The following is a 19,094-nucleotide window of genomic DNA, read 5'->3' on the forward strand; positions in this document are numbered from 1 at the left end:
TAGAACTAGAGGAAAATCTTAAGAAAGACACCACAATTGCAGACACAAAAGAACAGCTAGCACGCATTCAAGATGATCTGGCTGATTATAAGCACTACATGGTCAATCAGAAGATCAAAGGTTTGAAGAGGAATCTCGAGAGATACACCCATGAATGGGCTTTCCCCTATGTAGACGATAAGCACTACCAACAGGGAAGTGAGATCGTACCACAGACTAGCTATCGTGGGAGGAGGGGTGGCAGAGTAGATCAGAAGAGGACCCCTTATAACTGGACCTTTGAGAACACCTCCAGCGAAGAGGAAGAGACTGCACCAGTATCTAATCAAGGGGGAGTGCGTTTTGATCCGCAGGTTAAATCTAACGAGGATTTGGGGGCTCTAGTATGTTCTTTTTTAGGACAGACCAACAGAGGCAACAGAGGGGGAGGTCAGAGAGGCAGAGGGCGTGCGAGACAGGGGTACAATCAAGGACAACAATGGCCAATGTCCTCCCCACGGATAACCCGCAGCCGGGGCAGGAACCCGGTGTAAACAACATAGTGATGAACCTGTCTAACTGTGTGTTAACATCCAGTGAACTGCATGTTCTTAATAAAGGACTTGGTTATGTGCCCACCCCACGTCATGACGCCTTCAAGTGTAGAACAGAGTTTTATGAAACGATGAGAAAAATTAAACTCAAAAAGTTTTTTGCCAACAGAGAATTAGAACCTCAATCCTTATTCTCCACGAATTTAAGACGCCCTTCCCAGTTCTGCCCACCTAGTTCGTCAGCTGGCCCTGAGGTGACAGTATTTGAACAAAAGGTGTTGGAAGAACTCTCCACTCTGGAACAACTTGATCAGCAGGAACGTGCTTTCAGCAATATGAGCCGAGACGACTGGGCCGCCCTTAAGTCACTTCAAAATAACACTTCCATAACCATAAAGAGTGCCGATAAGGGTGGGGCCATAGTGGTGATGAATACTTCTGATTACGATTTTGAGATACGCAGACTCTTGGGTGAGCGGAAGAATTATCATCCTCTCACCAGGGATCCTACTCACGAACTTATGAATATAATCACCACTATGGTGGCGGATGCCAGAAGTAAGAACTGGATTACAAGTAAGGAGGCAGATTTTCTTGTCAATACCAAACCTAGAACACCTGCGTTTTATGTGCTTCCCAAAGTACACAAAGCCCAACGGCCGCCTCCGGGCCGCCCGATAGTTTCGGGCATATCTTCCATTCTTGAGCCCCTCTCCCAGTTTGCAGATTTCTTTTTACGCGAATCAGTGCTCAAACAGCAATCATATGTGCAGGATACTACAGATATATTGAATATCCTGAGTAGTTTCGAGTTTGATGCCACACAGCAGTTCTTAATTACAATTGACATTGAATCCCTGTATACCAACATTCCCCAGGAAGCCACGCTGGTGGCAGCAGCGAGGGCCCTGGGGAAACAGGAGTGGTTTTATGATACTCCACAAACGTTTGTGCTTCAATGCATTGAACTTGCACTCACCCGGAATTACTTTTGTTATAAGGATGAGTTATTCCTGCAGGTGTCCGGTACATCTATGGGCGCTACCTTTGCGCCGAGTCTGGCCTGCATTTATGTGGGCCAGTTCGAGGAGCTTTTTCTGTACCAGGCGTCTAATCCCTTCCGGAGACATATATGTCTCTGGAAGAGATATATTGACGACGTAATCTGCATTTGGGAGGGTACTGAAGAGGCCCTTTTGCAATTTTTGCACTGGCTTAATAATCTTGACCCCTGTCTTAAATTCACCTGGACAGTGAGTAATGAGTACGGAGTATACTTAGATCTTGACATCAAGGTGCAGGGAAGCAAGTTGTCCACGACGGTCCATCAAAAAGGGTCTGACAGGAATTCCCTGCTGCATTACCAATCATATCATCCCAGAGCACTACGGGACAACCTGCCAGTGGGTCAATTCTTTAGGTATCGCCGTAACTGTTCCACTGTAGAGAGTTTTTCCCAGCAGGCAGAGGAGCTTACTGGTAGGCTAACTCAAAGAGCCTATCCCAAAAGGATCATCAGCAGGGCACGAAAAAGAGCTTTGAATACTCCACGGGAGGCTCTTCTAGAAAGGAACCAAAAGGAGTCAGCTGAATGCCTGACGGTGGTCATGACGTACGATCCCTTGGCCACCAAAATAAGACAACTTATCAGGAGACATTGGCCATTGCTGTCCACTGCCGATTTCAGAATGCCCCAACCCAGATTTGCATTTAAACGTGCTACCAACTTAAAAGATAGGTTGGTGCATTCACGCTCACGAGTGACCCAAGGGAGCTCCTCGATTCCAGCCGGACATTACCCATGTGGGAGTTGTTCGGTTTGCAGTCTCACGGACAAAACTAAATCTGTAACACTCAATAATGGAAAAATCTGGTATTTGAATAAATTTTCAAACTGCAACACCATGAATGTTATCTACAGACTAACATGTCAATGTGGGCTGCATTATGTGGGCCTCACAACGAGGAAAATCAAGATTCGAGTACAGGAACATCTAAGTACGATTAAAGCGGGGAAATTAACCACCCGCCTGGTGCAGCATTTCTGTGAAACAAAACATGACATACAAGCCTTAAGATGGGTAGTTCTGGAAAGGGTAGTGGCCGGTAATGACTGCATTGAACAAATCTTAGCGACTAAAGAAGCACGCTGGATTTTCTCCGAGAAAGTTGATCAAACGGGGCTCAACGACCGCATAGAATGGAATAAGATCAGCAGATAGAATATCCTTCACACTTGTAATTAGCAGTACTGGTTCCAGTACGGGATGGTGATACCCCTTCAACAGTAACATTTTATATCATCTGGATTGAGGGGACCTGTGTTTAAAGATGGCAGGATCTGTCGGGTCTGCTGTGGATTGTGACTTTATTGAGATAACTTTATCGACATTACATATGTTTTCATATAATAGAGTCACCAGGGGCATCATACAAGTGTGTTTTGTGGTGCTTTATAGGCTCCCTGCAAACCAGCCGGCACTTTTTAGTGTCCTGTTGGATACTATATCATTGATTAGCGTGCATCTGTGATTTACGATTTTGACGCCCCCGTGTCACCAGTTTACCTTTATGTGTGCCAGGTTTAAGGGAGTATAACAATCCTATAAACCATAGGATACATAGAAATCCATGACGTTAATTTTCACCCACAATAGAATAATTTCCATGCTTCGGTGGTACTCCTTCTGCTTTAAAGAACACTTTTTAACATTACTGTGTACACTCTAAGATGGCCGCCAGTGTAGCACTATAGCTAGATGGGAGCGCGATCGGCGCTGCGTGAGGCGTGGGGCGGCTTGGGGGCGTGCCACAGCCTGGTAAATATTAGACGCGGCTCACCACGAGGAAGGTGAAGCAGGGACGAGACACGGCGCCTTCAGTCGAGGATTGCGGTGAGGAGTATGCGAGTGGACTCATCTGCATATGAGTGTGCTGGGCATGGGTACTCTCTTGTATAAATAAAGAGGGTGGCGAGGCCTGAACGGGGGAGTCTGCCGGCATGTAATACAAATTGGGGGCACAATTAGAGGGGTGTAACATCAGGGCAGTAAAAGAAACACGGAACGTCGATGCTCTGGCTTAAACACCAGCGATTAAGACAGGAGATTATGAGGGGCCATGGCGCCCCGGTTCTATGGATGAGCCCTCAAACATTAGTGGGGGAGCTCGAGGTCTGAGGACTTTGTAATGGAAGAAGGTTGATGTACATACACTATATCTAGGCGCTATCTGATGGTTGTCTCTTTTTCCACAGGTGGTTAACTAGCTGACAGAAATGCAGCCTTAAATACCAGGGGTAAAGTACTTAATCGAACCCCGAGTGGCATAGTAGAGGCAGGTATGAATGCCCTCCGCCTCTGCATGGTAAACACTCCTTTGATTTTAATCAACAATATTGCATGTGTGTATATAGGTGACTATAAGCACAGTTGGTTGAAGTGTGTCATTTGTGAGTGAAATAGACAGGTTTGATTTTGGTTTTATTTTTCAACAGCCCTCCTGCAACTTATATACACATATCCAGTGAGGTGATTGAAACCCTTGCCCTGACGAATTTGCCAGAACACAGTTAAGTGGCAATGAAACATGTTGGCCTTCTTTACAAAGGTTTATAACATTGAGTGTTTTTATTTTTGAGTAGGCTCACCGATCTGAATAAAGAGGGTGACTATCACGGGAGTCTTCAACTCAATTTTAAGAAATTGCATCGAACATCTGCTCTTTGCAATCCACGGGTTTCTTTCTGTTCTCTTTACTTTTCCTTGATGGGAACAGGAAAACAAGTTCCTTTCGGGGTCTGTTCCCCTTTTTCTCCTCACTGGTCTTTAAACTTTTGTTTCTTGTGAGTGGGCATCCAATGATGAGAAAACGTGGGCATACCAGTGAGAAACAGCTGGCAGCCTCCTTGGTGGTGCGTACGTGAGGGGCCCACTCACTTTTCACCTTTTACCTCTTTTGTGAGTACTTGTGACTTCTAGTGGTGAAGATGTTGGTTAATGGAGGGTTGTTGATGATTTGAATTTTTGAAAATTGAGGGTAATGGGACCACAATTCTCTGGATATAATACCAGCAGCAGAAGGCATATTAGTAGTCTCTGGTAACTGTGTGGATTCTCAGTACTAGTAAAAATTAGATCCCTCGTGAGTGCCTAGTCTTATTTGATTTAAAGATTATTGAGTGGAGGGCGGCTAGGCACATACCCTCTCAAGCTCCTTTTTGTATTGAGGTCTAGAAATGTAGAACAAGTTATTGCAGACGAGGTCCAGGCAAGGTGTAGTCAGGTCCTGTATAGAAATGGTACCGAAGTAGTTTTTATAGTATTTGACAGCAATCCATTGATATACTAAGAAAATGTGTACATATCTTTCCAAGGAGAAGTTTAAAACACAAAAGAAGTACTTTACAAGGATTAGATCTTTGCAAGGTAAGAAAGCATACACATTTGGAGGGACACACAGTACCTTGTTTATCAAAGGTAGTGTGGCAAAGCACCTTTCATCATTTAAAGATATAAGCTGTACACCTCTCAACAATACAAAGTTTAGTTAGGAGGTTGTACCATGTGAAGATTCCTGCTTTATGTTTAAGAAAAATTAATAAAGCACGTTTGAATGGTATTGTGGCAGAGGTAGAAAAGGTTTGTGATAGTGTGCAGTTTCACTTCTTTTGTCCAGAACAGGAATATAGGGAAAATGAAGAGTTGATAACAGGAGGAGTTGCAGAACTGGACACAGGTATTATAGTTGATAGCTTTGAAGAAGAGATTGCAAAATGTAACCGTGTGCTCTGAAAAACCAGAGTATGTTTGTAAATGTTGGTGACACACTCACTAAAAGTTTGAAACACACCCTGTTGACTTATATTCAAAAAAAGAAAAGAATGATAACTGGCGAAAGTTGCTGTGTATTTATTTGTAGAGGAACGCTTTGTCTTGTCCACACAGAAAGTTATATATAAGTACTGTTACAATAAATTTGAGGATAATAAAATGCCAGCTAGAGCTGTGCATAACAAGTCAATACTGGTTCCTATTCCAGAACCACTTCAAGAATTTAAACATTTATGAGTCAATTCTTATGCAAAGTATACATCTTTAGGCTATAGCCTGCATGGAGCCAAAGACAGGCAAGTTAACACCAATAGAGTCGCAGAAAGGTTTAAAAGGTAGAATACTATAACGGAGTGGTAGTGTTTTCTCAAAATATTCAGCAGGATGCTCAAGAATTTTTAATGGTAATGCTAGGACTATTAGAGGAAGAGGATGTGAATATCAATGAATTATTTAGTTTGAGTTATAAATGGAACAACAATTTTGAACACTGTGAATTCACCTGTAGCACTGAAATGAATTCGGAACAATTCCTCTATTTGACGTTACCAGATTATAAAGCTGTGGCCTTAGAAAATTTAACCAAAAATACCCATTAAGATATGACCCGTCCAAGCTGTAGATTAGAACTTAGATGTATGTTGTTATTGCAAACATATGAGAAATATGTCATAGTCATGTTACAATGATGCAGAGTGCGTGGCAGTAAATTAGAAACATAAAATTACAAACTTTGTAGCTGGACACATTTCCATTTTAAAAAGATGTTTCTCAACTATAGCAGACATATTTTATGAGGAGTTAATATAAGCTCTACAAACTACATAATATATTAAAGATGTCAAACAGGATGGATAGAGTGCAATGACATAGAGATATCATTCAAATTAAGATTATGTAAAAAGCTAACAAACTTATATCTGCTATTTCTAGAACCGAACTTCTAAGGACAATTTAGGATTGTATGCTTACATTCTGCTACTAGAGTAAAACTAAACAGAGATACTATAATACCAGCAGTCTAGGAACTATAATACCAGCAGTGTTTTTGTTTACATTTTTTCCCAGTCCTTGAACTTCTCCAATAAAAGAAGAATACAAATTAACAACTATGGTTTTTAACATTCTGGAAAATTAGATCCACAGACTGCTTCCCAGCTGTTAGGATGGTGTTATAGTTCATGCAGAAAGTAGCAAAACGCTTTAGTTCTGGTGGCATTTCACTGCATCTTCTCTGCACTTCAGCTGGAACTTTGTTTTCAGGATCAGGGACCAGAGCTCTAGAGACTGAAGATCCCTCTCCTTTTTCTCTCAGTGTAAATTTAAGTTGCTTCTTCTATTATGTTTTCACGTGCTACAACATGCTTGTTTTAGCACATGAATAGTTTTTTGTTGTTCTCCGAGATAATGTCTTGTCACATATGCTGTACCTTACCAATTTAGTTGTGGTATTTGATTTACCACATGGAATCTCAAGCTACGTCTTGTTTTTTCTTTTGCGGTTGTTCATGACAAGACTATTCATGTGCAGCTGAGTCCTACTGCTGTTTAATAACTTCATCCACTTATAGGTCTTCGTGAGGTTTTTCTGATTCCATTTTATATGTGTAGAATTAGTGAAAAAAAGTTAAAAACCAGCACAAATTTCAAAATGAGTTTGGGTGACAATATAGATAGTGTAATGGGTTAATACAATTTCTTTGTTTGGTAGTTATGTTGTATTTGTGAATTCCAATGATGATAGTTATTTTTTGAAATTGTTGTTTTTGGCAGATCTGTTGTTAAAATAAAGTTAAACCATTATGTTACTGAACAGCTAGACTCAAACTTTCTTTAAAATATGTGAATATATCAGTTTTACACTTTCTCATTTGTATTTGTGACCACTGACGTTGTTACAACCTCTGGTGTTGCTGTGGAGAAGGAAGATGTATTTTTGTTTGTAGTTATTTTGACAAATGAATACAAAGTTGAAAGTTAAATTAGTATCTTTTAAATAGCTACACTGAAACCTTATGTAAAATATGTCTATATATGTGTTTTACACTTTGTCACAAACATGTGGTATTAGCAGGGTGTCCTTGGGATTTGCACTACTAGAATCACACAGGCACTACCTATGCACTCATATGATCACCCAGGCACTACTCATGTACTTACATAATTACTTAGAGATTACCTATGTAGACATCCAATAACCCAGGTACTGCCCAGTCACTCATTCAATCACCCTCACACTAACCATACATTCATGCAGTCACCCAGGCAGTACCCACTCACTCATGAAATCACCCAGGCACTAGTCATGTACTCATACAATCACTAAGACACTACTCATGCACTCCTCCAATTACCTAGATATTACCCATGCAGTCATCCAATTATCCATGCACTACCCATTCAGTCTTTCAAGTATCCAGGCACTAACCTGCACACATCCAATCACCCAGGCACTACTCACACAATCATGCAATCTTTCTGGCACTACCCATACACTCATCCAATCCCTTAGGCCCTACCCATGTACTCATAAAATCACCCAGGCACTACCTATGCAGTCATGCAATCCCCCATGCACTACCCATGCATTTATATATCACCCAGGCACTGCCCACACACTCATCCAATCAGCCAGGCACTACCCATGTACTCATTCAATCATCCAGGCACTACCCATACACTCATCCAATTACCCAGACACTACCCAGGCATTTATCAAATCAAACACGCACTACCCATCCAGTTGTACAATTACAGAGGCTCTACCCATGCACATATCCAATCACCCAAGCACTATTCAGACACTCATCCAATCACCCTGGCACTACCCACACACTCATCTAATCACCAGGCACTACCCATGCACTCATATGATGATCCAGGCACTACCCATGCACTCATCAAATCTCTCAGATACTACCCATCCACTCATCTAATTACACAGGTAGTTCCTATGCACTCATCAAATCATCCAGGTACAACACATGCAGTCATACAATTACACAAGCACTACCGATGCACTTATAGAATCACCCAGGCACCACTCTTGAAGTCATTCTAACATCCACACACCACTTATGCATTCATCCAATCATTCATGCAACACTCATGTACTCATTCTATCATCCAGGCACCGATCATGCACTCATCTATTCATTCAACGTATCTTTTCTTTAACCAGAAAAGGCGTTTCTGAAAATAACACATTTTTTTTTCTTTTTCTGAACTGATTTGTTTTTTAGTTTTTCTTCATCATTTTTTACTTCTTTTGTAATTTTTGGAAAAATAAAATGGCAACAAAAATAAAAAAATTCTTTTCACAAACAGAGAGTGAGAGAAAAAGGGCAATCCAGTTGCACTCTCCCAAGAAACTTTATTATCACTAAAGGCAACCGTTGTTTAACTGTTATCCCTTGTGGGTATACAGTTATACCAGGAAGCCAGATATCCTATAACAAAACCTCTGGATATCTTATTTGTTGTTGTTATCACTTAGTAGGGTGGAATATCCAAGATATTGGAGAAGACGCCTCACTCACTAATAGTGACATGCTTCATCATAGGCGTCTTCTCCACACTCAGATAAGGTGGTACTATCACGTGTGAATGAAAAGGAAAGTTGCGCATATTCGTGTGGGACGGGGATTCACAACTGAGAGTCACAAGTTTCCTTTTTTTAAATGAACACAGAGTGTGGGTTGGGAAATCACATAGTGAGTATGATTCGATGAGGTATAGACACGGCTATTGACACCGATAAAAAATGATCACTTAGTCTGGGTGTTCACACAAACGTTGCACTATAGTAGTGAAAATAATATGACAGGAATACCAAATTGTGAAGAAACATATAACTCTGTGCATATGTTTATATTCCCCTTGTTTGATCTTGTAGAAAATCTACTGACGATCGAGTTGCAAGAGTCTAGGTGAGTGCAATAGGCCTCATGATTGGTATGCATGCAACAAATGTGTAAACACAAGGCAGGGACCTTAAAGTAAAGAACAGAATAACAAAGCCCTGACGAAGGCCCCAGACCCGATAGGGCTAGTAATGTGGGCCGAAACATGTTGGCACTATAACGAGGGTACATTTGAAAAAATTACTTTCAAAAGAACCCCAATACATGATTTTAATGATACCACAAGTACCCTAATAATATTTGAGAGGGGTATACCTGTAGGTATTTTTAATATATCACAACATCTGGTTCCCTGCTTAACCAGTATTATCTTATATAAGAACTCCCAAAACACCTCTGGTTGAGTCCGCCCAGATAGTACCACCTTATCTGGGTGTGGAGAAGACGCCTATGATGAAGCATGTCACTATTAGTGAGTGAGGCGTCTTCTCCAATATCTTGGATATTCCACCCTACTAAGTGATAACAACAACAGATAAGATATCCAGAGGTTTTTTGATAGGATATCCGGCTTCCTGGTATAACTGTATACCCACAAGGGATAACAGTTAAACAACAGTTGCCTTTAGTGATAATAAAACAAAAATAACATAACTGTAAGTACTGACTACAAAATTGTGCTTGAAGTGCTGCAATAAAAAAGCAAAACAATGTAACAATTATTGCTTTTCACATTCTTTACAATTACATCTAAATATGGCACCCCGGCTGCTACGGTGGTGTTACAGTCCATACCGAAGGTAGCAAAACGTTTTAGCTCTGGTGACATTTCACTTCATCTTCTCTGGACTTCAGGTGAAACTTTGACACCAGGAGCAAGGGCTAGAGCTCTGGAGGCTGATGATCCCTCTCCTTCTCTCTCTCTCTGTGCTATTTTGAGCTTCTTCCTATGGCATGTTTTTAAGTGGTACAACATACTTGTTGTACCACATGAATATTTTTTTGCTGTGCCTCGAGATAATGTCTTGTCACACAAACTGTGCTTCATCAATTTATCTGTGGCCTTCGATACACTAGATGCAATAGTGAAAAAATCCCAAGCTATGCTTTGTTTCTTCGTAGATGGTTCCTCATCTGAAGACTCTTATTGTGCAGCTAGGACCTCCTGCTCCTGAACAGCTTCAACTACTTGTAGGTCTTCCTCTGGTTGTTGTGATGCCATTTCATTTGTGCAAAAAAATTACCAAAAAAGCCAAAAACAGTACAATGTAGAAAGTCAATTTCGGAGTTAAACAATATCACACTAAACAGCTAGGGACTAATTTACAAGGCCCTTGCGCCACTTTTGAGTCATTTTTAACATGGGAAAAGTGACGCAAAAGTGACGCTAGGAGCTTGTAAATCTGCCCTCTAGAGTCAAACTTTAAGTGCAGTGCATTGCGGGGGTGCAAGTTATAGTTAGCTCAGCTAACAATAACTGGTGGATTTCTCTGATTTTGTACAAGTATAATGTCACCCTAACTATGAAGTCCCTGTAACCTTTGGTTTTTTCAGTGAATATATATATATATACTGATGACGGCCAATGAGGCCAGAAACGCGTCTGCCTGAATGCTCATGCCATGCAAGGACTGTGCTGTGATTTCTGTGAATGCGCTCAATTAAAGTCTTTGTTTGTGCCCGGAGCTGTGTCCCGCTTGCTTGAAATCCTAAAGGTGAGCATTGGAGTGGATTTATAGTCGTGTATGCTGAAACCGACGGGGACACGCCCTCTCGGTCTGGAGCTCCGCGTTTATCAGCAACTGTTTGGTGTGGTACGAGAAGTACAAACGCGGCGCCCCCCCGAGCGAAGTCATCACCATATGGTGTTCATTTGCAGCGAGGGGAGAGAGGAGGCAGCACAAGCTGCCTGACAAGGACACAAACAAAGCATTTAGTTTGGAGTTAGAACAACACACTTGGGAGTTTGGAGGTGGAACAGTCGTACGCCAGCATACTGGGGCATCACCTGATGTTTGGAGTTTCTCATTACTGAATGAGGCACCACGATGGACTACAGTAACCACCATGCAGTTCACCCAACTCTCACAAGCAGAAGCAACACACCTGCATCAAGGAGGAGGAGTCGAGAGACCACTAAATAGGAAGCGGTCTCCGAGTCACACCCAAGACATTCTTTTGTGATCGGCACTGATGACGGCCAATGAGGCCAGAAACGCGTCTGCCTGAATGCTCATGCCATGCAAGGACTGTGCTGTGATTTCTGTGAATGCGCTCAATTAAAGTCTTTGTTTGTGCCCGGAGCTGTGTCCCGCTTGCTTGAAATCCTAAAGGTGAGCATTGGAGTGGATTTATAGTCGAGTATGCTGAAACCGACGGGGACACGCCCTCTCGGTCTGGAGCTCCGCGTTTATCAGCAACTGTTTGGTGTGGTACGAGAAGTACAAACGCGGCGCCCCCCCGAGCGAAGTCATCACCATATGGTGTTCATTTGCAGCGAGGGGAGAGAGGAGGCAGCACAAGCTGCCTGACAAGGACACAAACAAAGCATTTAGTTTGGAGTTAGAACAACACACTTGGGAGTTTGGAGGTGGAACAGTCGTACGCCAGCATACTGGGGCATCACCTGATGTTTGGAGTTTCTCATTACTGAATGAGGCACCACGATGGACTACAGTAACCACCATGCAGTTCACCCAACTCTCACAAGCAGAAGCAACACACCTGCATCAAGGAGGAGGAGTCGAGAGACCACTAAATAGGAAGCGGTCTCCGAGTCACACCCAAGACATTCTTTTGTGATCGGCACTGATGACGGCCAATGAGGCCAGAAACGCGTCTGCCTGAATGCTCATGCCATGCAAGGACTGTGCTGTGATTTCTGTGAATGCGCTCAATTAAAGTCTTTGTTTGTGCCCGGAGCTGTGTCCCGCTTGCTTGAAATCCTAAAGGTGAGCATTGGAGTGGATTTATAGTCGAGTATGCTGAAACCGACGGGGACACGCCCTCTCGGTCTGGAGCTCCGCGTTTATCAGCAACTGTTTGGTGTGGTACGAGAAGTACAAACGCGGCGCCCCCCCGAGCGAAGTCATCACCATATGGTGTTCATTTGCAGCGAGGGGAGAGAGGAGGCAGCACAAGCTGCCTGACAAGGACACAAACAAAGCATTTAGTTTGGAGTTAGAACAACACACTTGGGAGTTTGGAGGTGGAACAGTCGTACGCCAGCATACTGGGGCATCACCTGATGTTTGGAGTTTCTCATTACTGAATGAGGCACCACGATGGACTACAGTAACCACCATGCAGTTCACCCAACTCTCACAAGCAGAAGCAACACACCTGCATCAAGGAGGAGGAGTCGAGAGACCACTAAATAGGAAGCGGTCTCCGAGTCACACCCAAGACATTCTTTTGTGATCGGCACTGATGACGGCCAATGAGGCCAGAAACGCGTCTGCCTGAATGCTCATGCCATGCAAGGACTGTGCTGTGATTTCTGTGAATGCGCTCAATTAAAGTCTTTGTTTGTGCCCGGAGCTGTGTCCCGCTTGCTTGAAATCCTAAAGGTGAGCATTGGAGTGGATTTATAGTCGAGTATGCTGAAACCGACGGGGACACGCCCTCTCGGTCTGGAGCTCCGCGTTTATCAGCAACTGTTTGGTGTGGTACGAGAAGTACAAACGCGGCGCCCCCCCGAGCGAAGTCATCACCATATGGTGTTCATTTGCAGCGAGGGGAGAGAGGAGGCAGCACAAGCTGCCTGACAAGGACACAAACAAAGCATTTAGTTTGGAGTTAGAACAACACACTTGGGAGTTTGGAGGTGGAACAGTCGTACGCCAGCATACTGGGGCATCACCTGATGTTTGGAGTTTCTCATTACTGAATGAGGCACCACGATGGACTACAGTAACCACCATGCAGTTCACCCAACTCTCACAAGCAGAAGCAACACACCTGCATCAAGGAGGAGGAGTCGAGAGACCACTAAATAGGAAGCGGTCTCCGAGTCACACCCAAGACATTCTTTTGTGATCGGCACTGATGACGGCCAATGAGGCCAGAAACGCGTCTGCCTGAATGCTCATGCCATGCAAGGACTGTGCTGTGATTTCTGTGAATGCGCTCAATTAAAGTCTTTGTTTGTGCCCGGAGCTGTGTCCCGCTTGCTTGAAATCCTAAAGGTGAGCATTGGAGTGGATATATATATATATATATATATATATTCCAATACTTCTGACCCAAAAATCCAAAAGAGGAAGGAACGGCACTCCTTAGAGCTAAATGTTCAATGGAGTTTTTATTCCAGCATGAAACAAAAATCGATAAAAGAGCGTCTACATGTTTCGCCGCAAAGCCTTTTTCAATAGGCTGACTCGCAATTACTGAACACAAGTTAACATGGTTTATATATATTACCCTTTGGCTGTTACCATTGGGTAGTTATAGTTAGGATCATGTTTCTATAGGAAATGCCGTTTTTATGTTGCTAAGAACATAGACGTTGTTTGACGGATTTCCTCAACAAAGTGCTACTTTTCGACTAGTTTGGGTATGGAAAGTTTCGGAGTGATCTGTCAAGTGGGGGCCAGGAAAAAGAGGGATCTCAAAACGTGTATTCCCTGTTTATTTTTCAATAGGAACTTTAAACACACCACAGCTCAATCCCTGAAGCGATTTACACCAAATGTGTCAGAAAGCAGTATCATGATCCATAAAGAGTCCTGTTTGTGTTCGGCAGTTTAGGAGAAATTAAGGTTAAAAAGCTTTGTCTAGATCAAACTGCAGAGATCCGCAAACGCAACAGATCTCCTGCGAATCTGATCAGACTGGGTGCCACCACATCAACCTGGAAGTGGTAGCAGCCATCTTAGGACTCAGGACTCAGTCCTGAGACCTAACAAAATGCAAAAAAAAAGAATGGGGGTAGGATATGGAAACTCTGATCTCGAGGCCCGCGCTTGTTTTACACAAATCCCCAGCATGGGCCAGGGCCCAGGGAGGTGATGCATGTAATTGTTTCAGGGAAGGGGGTGCATGCCACCTCTCCGTGAACCTTTGAGATGCCCCCGAAAACCCATCCCTTGGGGCCAAAGTCAGAAAATGAGGGAGAGGGTGCCTCCTGGAGCCTAATTTGGCTCTGGGGACACCATCCCCGCTGCTGAAATGTATTAAAAAGGGGAGGGGTGTCAACTGCCCCCTCACTCAGCCTAAAAAGGCCCTAGGAAATCCAACCCCTGGGGCGAGTATTTAATGAAGGGAAGGGACTCAGGGCCCCTCTCCCTGAGTCTAATTAGGCGCGGGTACTCGATACCCTGGGGTCGCAATGTAAATGAAAGGGGATGGGGGCCACGCAAGAGATGGGACCCTTGAGCTGCTGTTTACTGCAGGCTCCATTGCTGATGCCCTACAACATGCATTATTTCATTGAGGGTTACTAATAATTCAATTTATGTTAGGTTTATTAAGAAGAACATGATTGTTCAGAAACAAAAAACTGTGCATGGTTTCCCTTATACAATGGGTCCAAACCCAACTAGGAAAGTTAGATTCTTTCATTCTTTGTTTCTTACAAAGAGCACAATGGCAGCAATGTGAACACTGGGAAATAAGCTAGCATCAAGAAAATTAGACTATACATGTTTATATGATTATTGTATTAGATGTAGAACTGCAACTGTCAAACCATAAATGAAAGTAACTGAGTTATCCAACTTATGTTAAAGTGTTGTGCATAGAGGAAAGCACATTCCAAGAGAGCCAAGTAGTGTTCAGACAACAATATATATTGCATCCAACAGAAAGGCATTCCAATAGTAAACTGAATTGAACTGTTAATCACGGCAAAGTAGACTTGACCCAGAAATAAAAACATGCATGCTCATATGCTTTCTTTTGTGTTAGAGGAACACATTTAATTACCAGCATTAAGAACTTTTAAAGCAGGTAGAGCAGAAACAGAAGATTTTGAACAATTATAGATTGTATTGTCTGTTCAGGCTACTGGAAATGCAGCAAATGTGCCAGGGATTGTTTGTTGGCATTCTATAAAGATAAGACCATGTTCTCTTTACAGGCAAATTACCTACAAATCTTTGCAGTTGTAAAAACATAACGACAGCTCCTGGCATCCCATTGGAATGCATTCTTTGTCAGCTAGTGAAGCGACACATTTTAGGAACAAGCTCTATGAAATATCAGTCACGGCTCAGACAGGCAGCTAAACAAAACATACTTTCAAGCAAAAATGTTTCTGCCTCAAAAATTGAGGCAAGAAACAAAACAGCTTCTAGTAAACGGGACCTCAGAATCCACAAAGCGCCTTACAGAATCGACAAATAATAAGAAGCTTGAAGAAAGTAAATTGGCTAAATTCTCTTAGAAACAATACTCCGTTTTTAAGTTAATAAAAGACAAATGAGAAGAAGCACACAGATGAGACAGACGAATACTGAGAGCAGTGGCAGAGGTGGGGGTAAGAGAAGCATACAGGGGGAAACATGCTCTCTTCTGGAGTGCTTCACAAAAATGAAAAACTGTTCCAAAAAGAGAGTATTTGTGGAAGAATAGAGCAGCCAATCAGAGGGGTGGTAAACTGGCTATGCTCCATGGGAGGGACTAACACAAGCTAGACAGCCTAAAACAATAACGCCAGAGAATGGAAAAGCAAGCATTATGTGTATGACAAAAGTCAAAGCCAATAAAAAGCAATGGGAGCATGCATTTCTATGAAAGCTTTCAGTATTGTCCCCAATGGATCTTTGCAACCAGACAAGTGAGTTGTCTGATAGGCTTCGACCAAATAATGCATGCAGCAAACTGGTGCAGTTGGTCATTAAGGAATGCAGGCAATAAAATAGAAAATGAACTCACTTGCTTGGTCTTGATTTCCTGATAGTTCATGTGGCAGGCTACAATGCGATGATGTTGTTTCCATTGTGGAATTACACGATCCTGGTGAAACTAAAATTGGAATACAATATCGCTATGTATAAAAGAATGCTTGTAAAGATGAGATCAAAATCAATGCTAAAGGCTGAAAAATCATAGTGAGATGCAAATGTAGCATGAAGATTCATCAAGGAACTCTATGCAGAATGCAGTTGAGTTCTTAAACTAAAGCAACAGCTGTACTGCAGAGTCCATGAAACATTAAGGTCTTTCATACTTTATAATTATTGCTGTAATTTAATAATACTTATGTTAAACATAGTGATGGAAATATCATTTATATTCTTCCTATTTTTCTGACAATACCCCTCAGTGACCACCTTTTTGAAAGACAGGAGTGCATGAGACTTTCCGCGTTTTGCAGAGTTTAACTTTTGTGAGCTGTCAATCTTATTTCATTTCTCCACTAAAGACACCATAATTTCATTACATTTCCCAATATGACTGACAGCCTCCAACTTGCCTGCAAAACTAACATTTCACAAACCTCATCAAATTGTTTGGAATTTCACAGATGCCACAAAAAAGGGGGGCCCCTCCGCAAAGTCTGTAATCTCAACAAAATTGGTTGCCATTAAGCTGACATTTTGTAGTATTATGATCTGGCCAGATAATATGTTGGGCATGCCTATTTGTCTTACAATAGAGGACAAAAGTTTTTGTCTTGGAGGTTAAGCCTGTGCATTTACCCGTTCGTTTCCTGCACATTTCAATAACCAAACCAGTCTATATTTAAAGTCTCTGAGCAACCCGGCCACATGTTATTGATTTTCAACTGGCCACACTACTACATCAATTAGATGGTTTTCTTTATTTTCCCTACAACGCAGGCGCAGATCCATATCACCTTGTTTGTTCACTTATCCGTACCTCCGTTAGCGTCCACCATTGGGACTTCGAACCGCAGTATTCATTTATTGACCACTAGACTTGATATTTGTCATAGGCTACCACAATTATAGGTAAGCCTTCAAGCATTCTGGTTGCAGAGATTATCCCACAAACGAAATAACCTAATTTCCTCTTGCAGAGTAATAGGTCAGAAATTAAAAGTTATCTAAAGTTTTTTTCCCCATTTTTTGTTCTCACAATAGGTCTCTTATATACTCTACTATCATCTCGTTTTTACCATTTACTACCATTTGGTCAGATGATTACTGATATTCCTGAAGATAAAACAATTTCCACCAAAACCTTCGATTATATCTAGCGTTATTGAACTGGCATAACTTTGGGGTACTCTCCATTCTTGCATGTATCTAGTGGTTGGAAGTTCACTCTACCAACAATTTGCAAGCACAAAAAATATATAGAATCCATGCTGTCTCACTCGAGTCTTTCAGCTTGGTCACACTCTTCACTTTACTTTTTCGTAACCTATATTTCTCATCATAGAATGACATCTGGTGAAGGGAACTTTGCGAATCTGTCTTGCCCGTAACACTTTAAAAGCTCTGATTTATTCACCCTCAGTGTGTCCCTTCTGTCCTGTGACAAGTTTTTTAACAGAAAGATTTTTTTAAATATATTCGTCCTGACTCTTCTTTGGGCAGAAATTCTAGTAGGACCTACTTATGTTACTTACATGTTTTTTTCTATATGTACCCTGTTTAGGTTTCATTATTAATATTTACATGGCTTCCTGGTGAAGACGCATCACCGAAACGCACGTAGGACACAGATTTTCAAGAGCCATGCCAAAGATGATTGTCCCTCAATGAACTGAAGTGATTTGTCTTGTATAAACCATGTTTCTCTTTTTATAAAAAATATTTAAACTATGTATGACATTTTCACATACAATATTGTGTACTATTAGGCACAGTGTGAATGTATCAGTATGTCTGAATATTTACCTTAGGGAACATGGTTATTCAATGTAGCAAAATGTAATAAATACATCATCATTGTGCACATTGTGATTCTGTATTTAGGGGAGAACGTCCTTTTCTTTTCCTCTTTTTACTATTTATATTAAGATAATATTGCCTATATAAATAAAAAATATTTTTGATACCTAACACATGGGTGGTTATAAATTGTTTATGTAAACCTTAGGTCCACGGTTGCAACCAGTTTCCTAAATGTTTTGTTCAAACTTGATATTCATAATTTTGTCAGGGGTACCCCTATTTTTACACATAATTTCTCCACAGCCTGTCTGTGCGGGGTTATACTTTTCCTCTTTTATCCTGTCCACGTACTTGATCACAGGGCCCACAGTATACTTTACCACCTTAAAGAATTATCTTTCACTTTTTCCACAAGCCAGTAGATACTAATATCAACCTACATGACTCTTCTTGTTTATCTGTAATAGCTACAGCCCATGTTTGACCTAGACATCTACTTTCTATCTGATTATGGACAAACTTTTATTTTTTCCGATGAGGATTTTGCCTCCCTGGTGGGAGAATCTGCTACAGGTACCACCTCTACCGCCTCAACCATGCCTGGTAATGAGGATATACATAAATTAATATCCCTGAAGAAAAAGGTAAAACGAATAGAACTGCATGGTCATTTCATGCTCGAGTACCTGAAAGCAAGTGTAATCCCGCAAGGACTCCGAGTGAGAAATAAACCTTTGATCTCTTAATGAATAAATCAGTTATTCTTTCCTTTGAAACCCTTTTGCAGGACTCAGGGTCCTGAAATATTTCTCCCATCCCTAACGCTTTCAGATGGACCTCTACGTAATTTAACCATCCAATTCTTTTATAATAATGTAATTTACAACAGTCCTTGATAATGGTTTGGGTCAAATCCACTGTAGACCTCCGCCATACTGATAGCCACAACAAGACTGGAGCCAGTCTTATGTTGTCGCTCAAATAAGGAAGCCCCAATTCACAGTGTAAAATATGATTTGGGGCTGATTGCGGTAAGGACACAAGGTTTTTAAAAAAGGA

General features: G+C 41.8%; 1 protein-coding gene across 6 annotated transcripts in view; it reads right to left on the reverse strand.

The window, feature by feature from the left end:
- LOC146805462 (protein-lysine methyltransferase METTL21E-like) overlaps positions 1-19,094 on the reverse strand; it is a 421,842-nt gene that overhangs the window by 312,052 nt on the left and 90,696 nt on the right. For all 6 annotated transcript variants that reach the window (XM_085622696.1, XM_085622694.1, XM_085622698.1 and 3 more), the window contains exon 2: positions 16,105-16,194. In XM_085622696.1, coding sequence (XP_085478822.1) covers positions 16,105-16,134 — 30 coding nt within the window. In that variant the 5' untranslated portion in view covers positions 16,135-16,194. The remainder of the gene's footprint in view (positions 1-16,104; positions 16,195-19,094) is intronic.

The sequence above is a fragment of the Triturus cristatus genome, chromosome 8 (genome assembly GCF_964204655.1).
Source record: "Triturus cristatus chromosome 8, aTriCri1.1, whole genome shotgun sequence".
NCBI classification, from domain to species: Eukaryota; Metazoa; Chordata; class Amphibia; order Caudata; family Salamandridae; genus Triturus; species Triturus cristatus.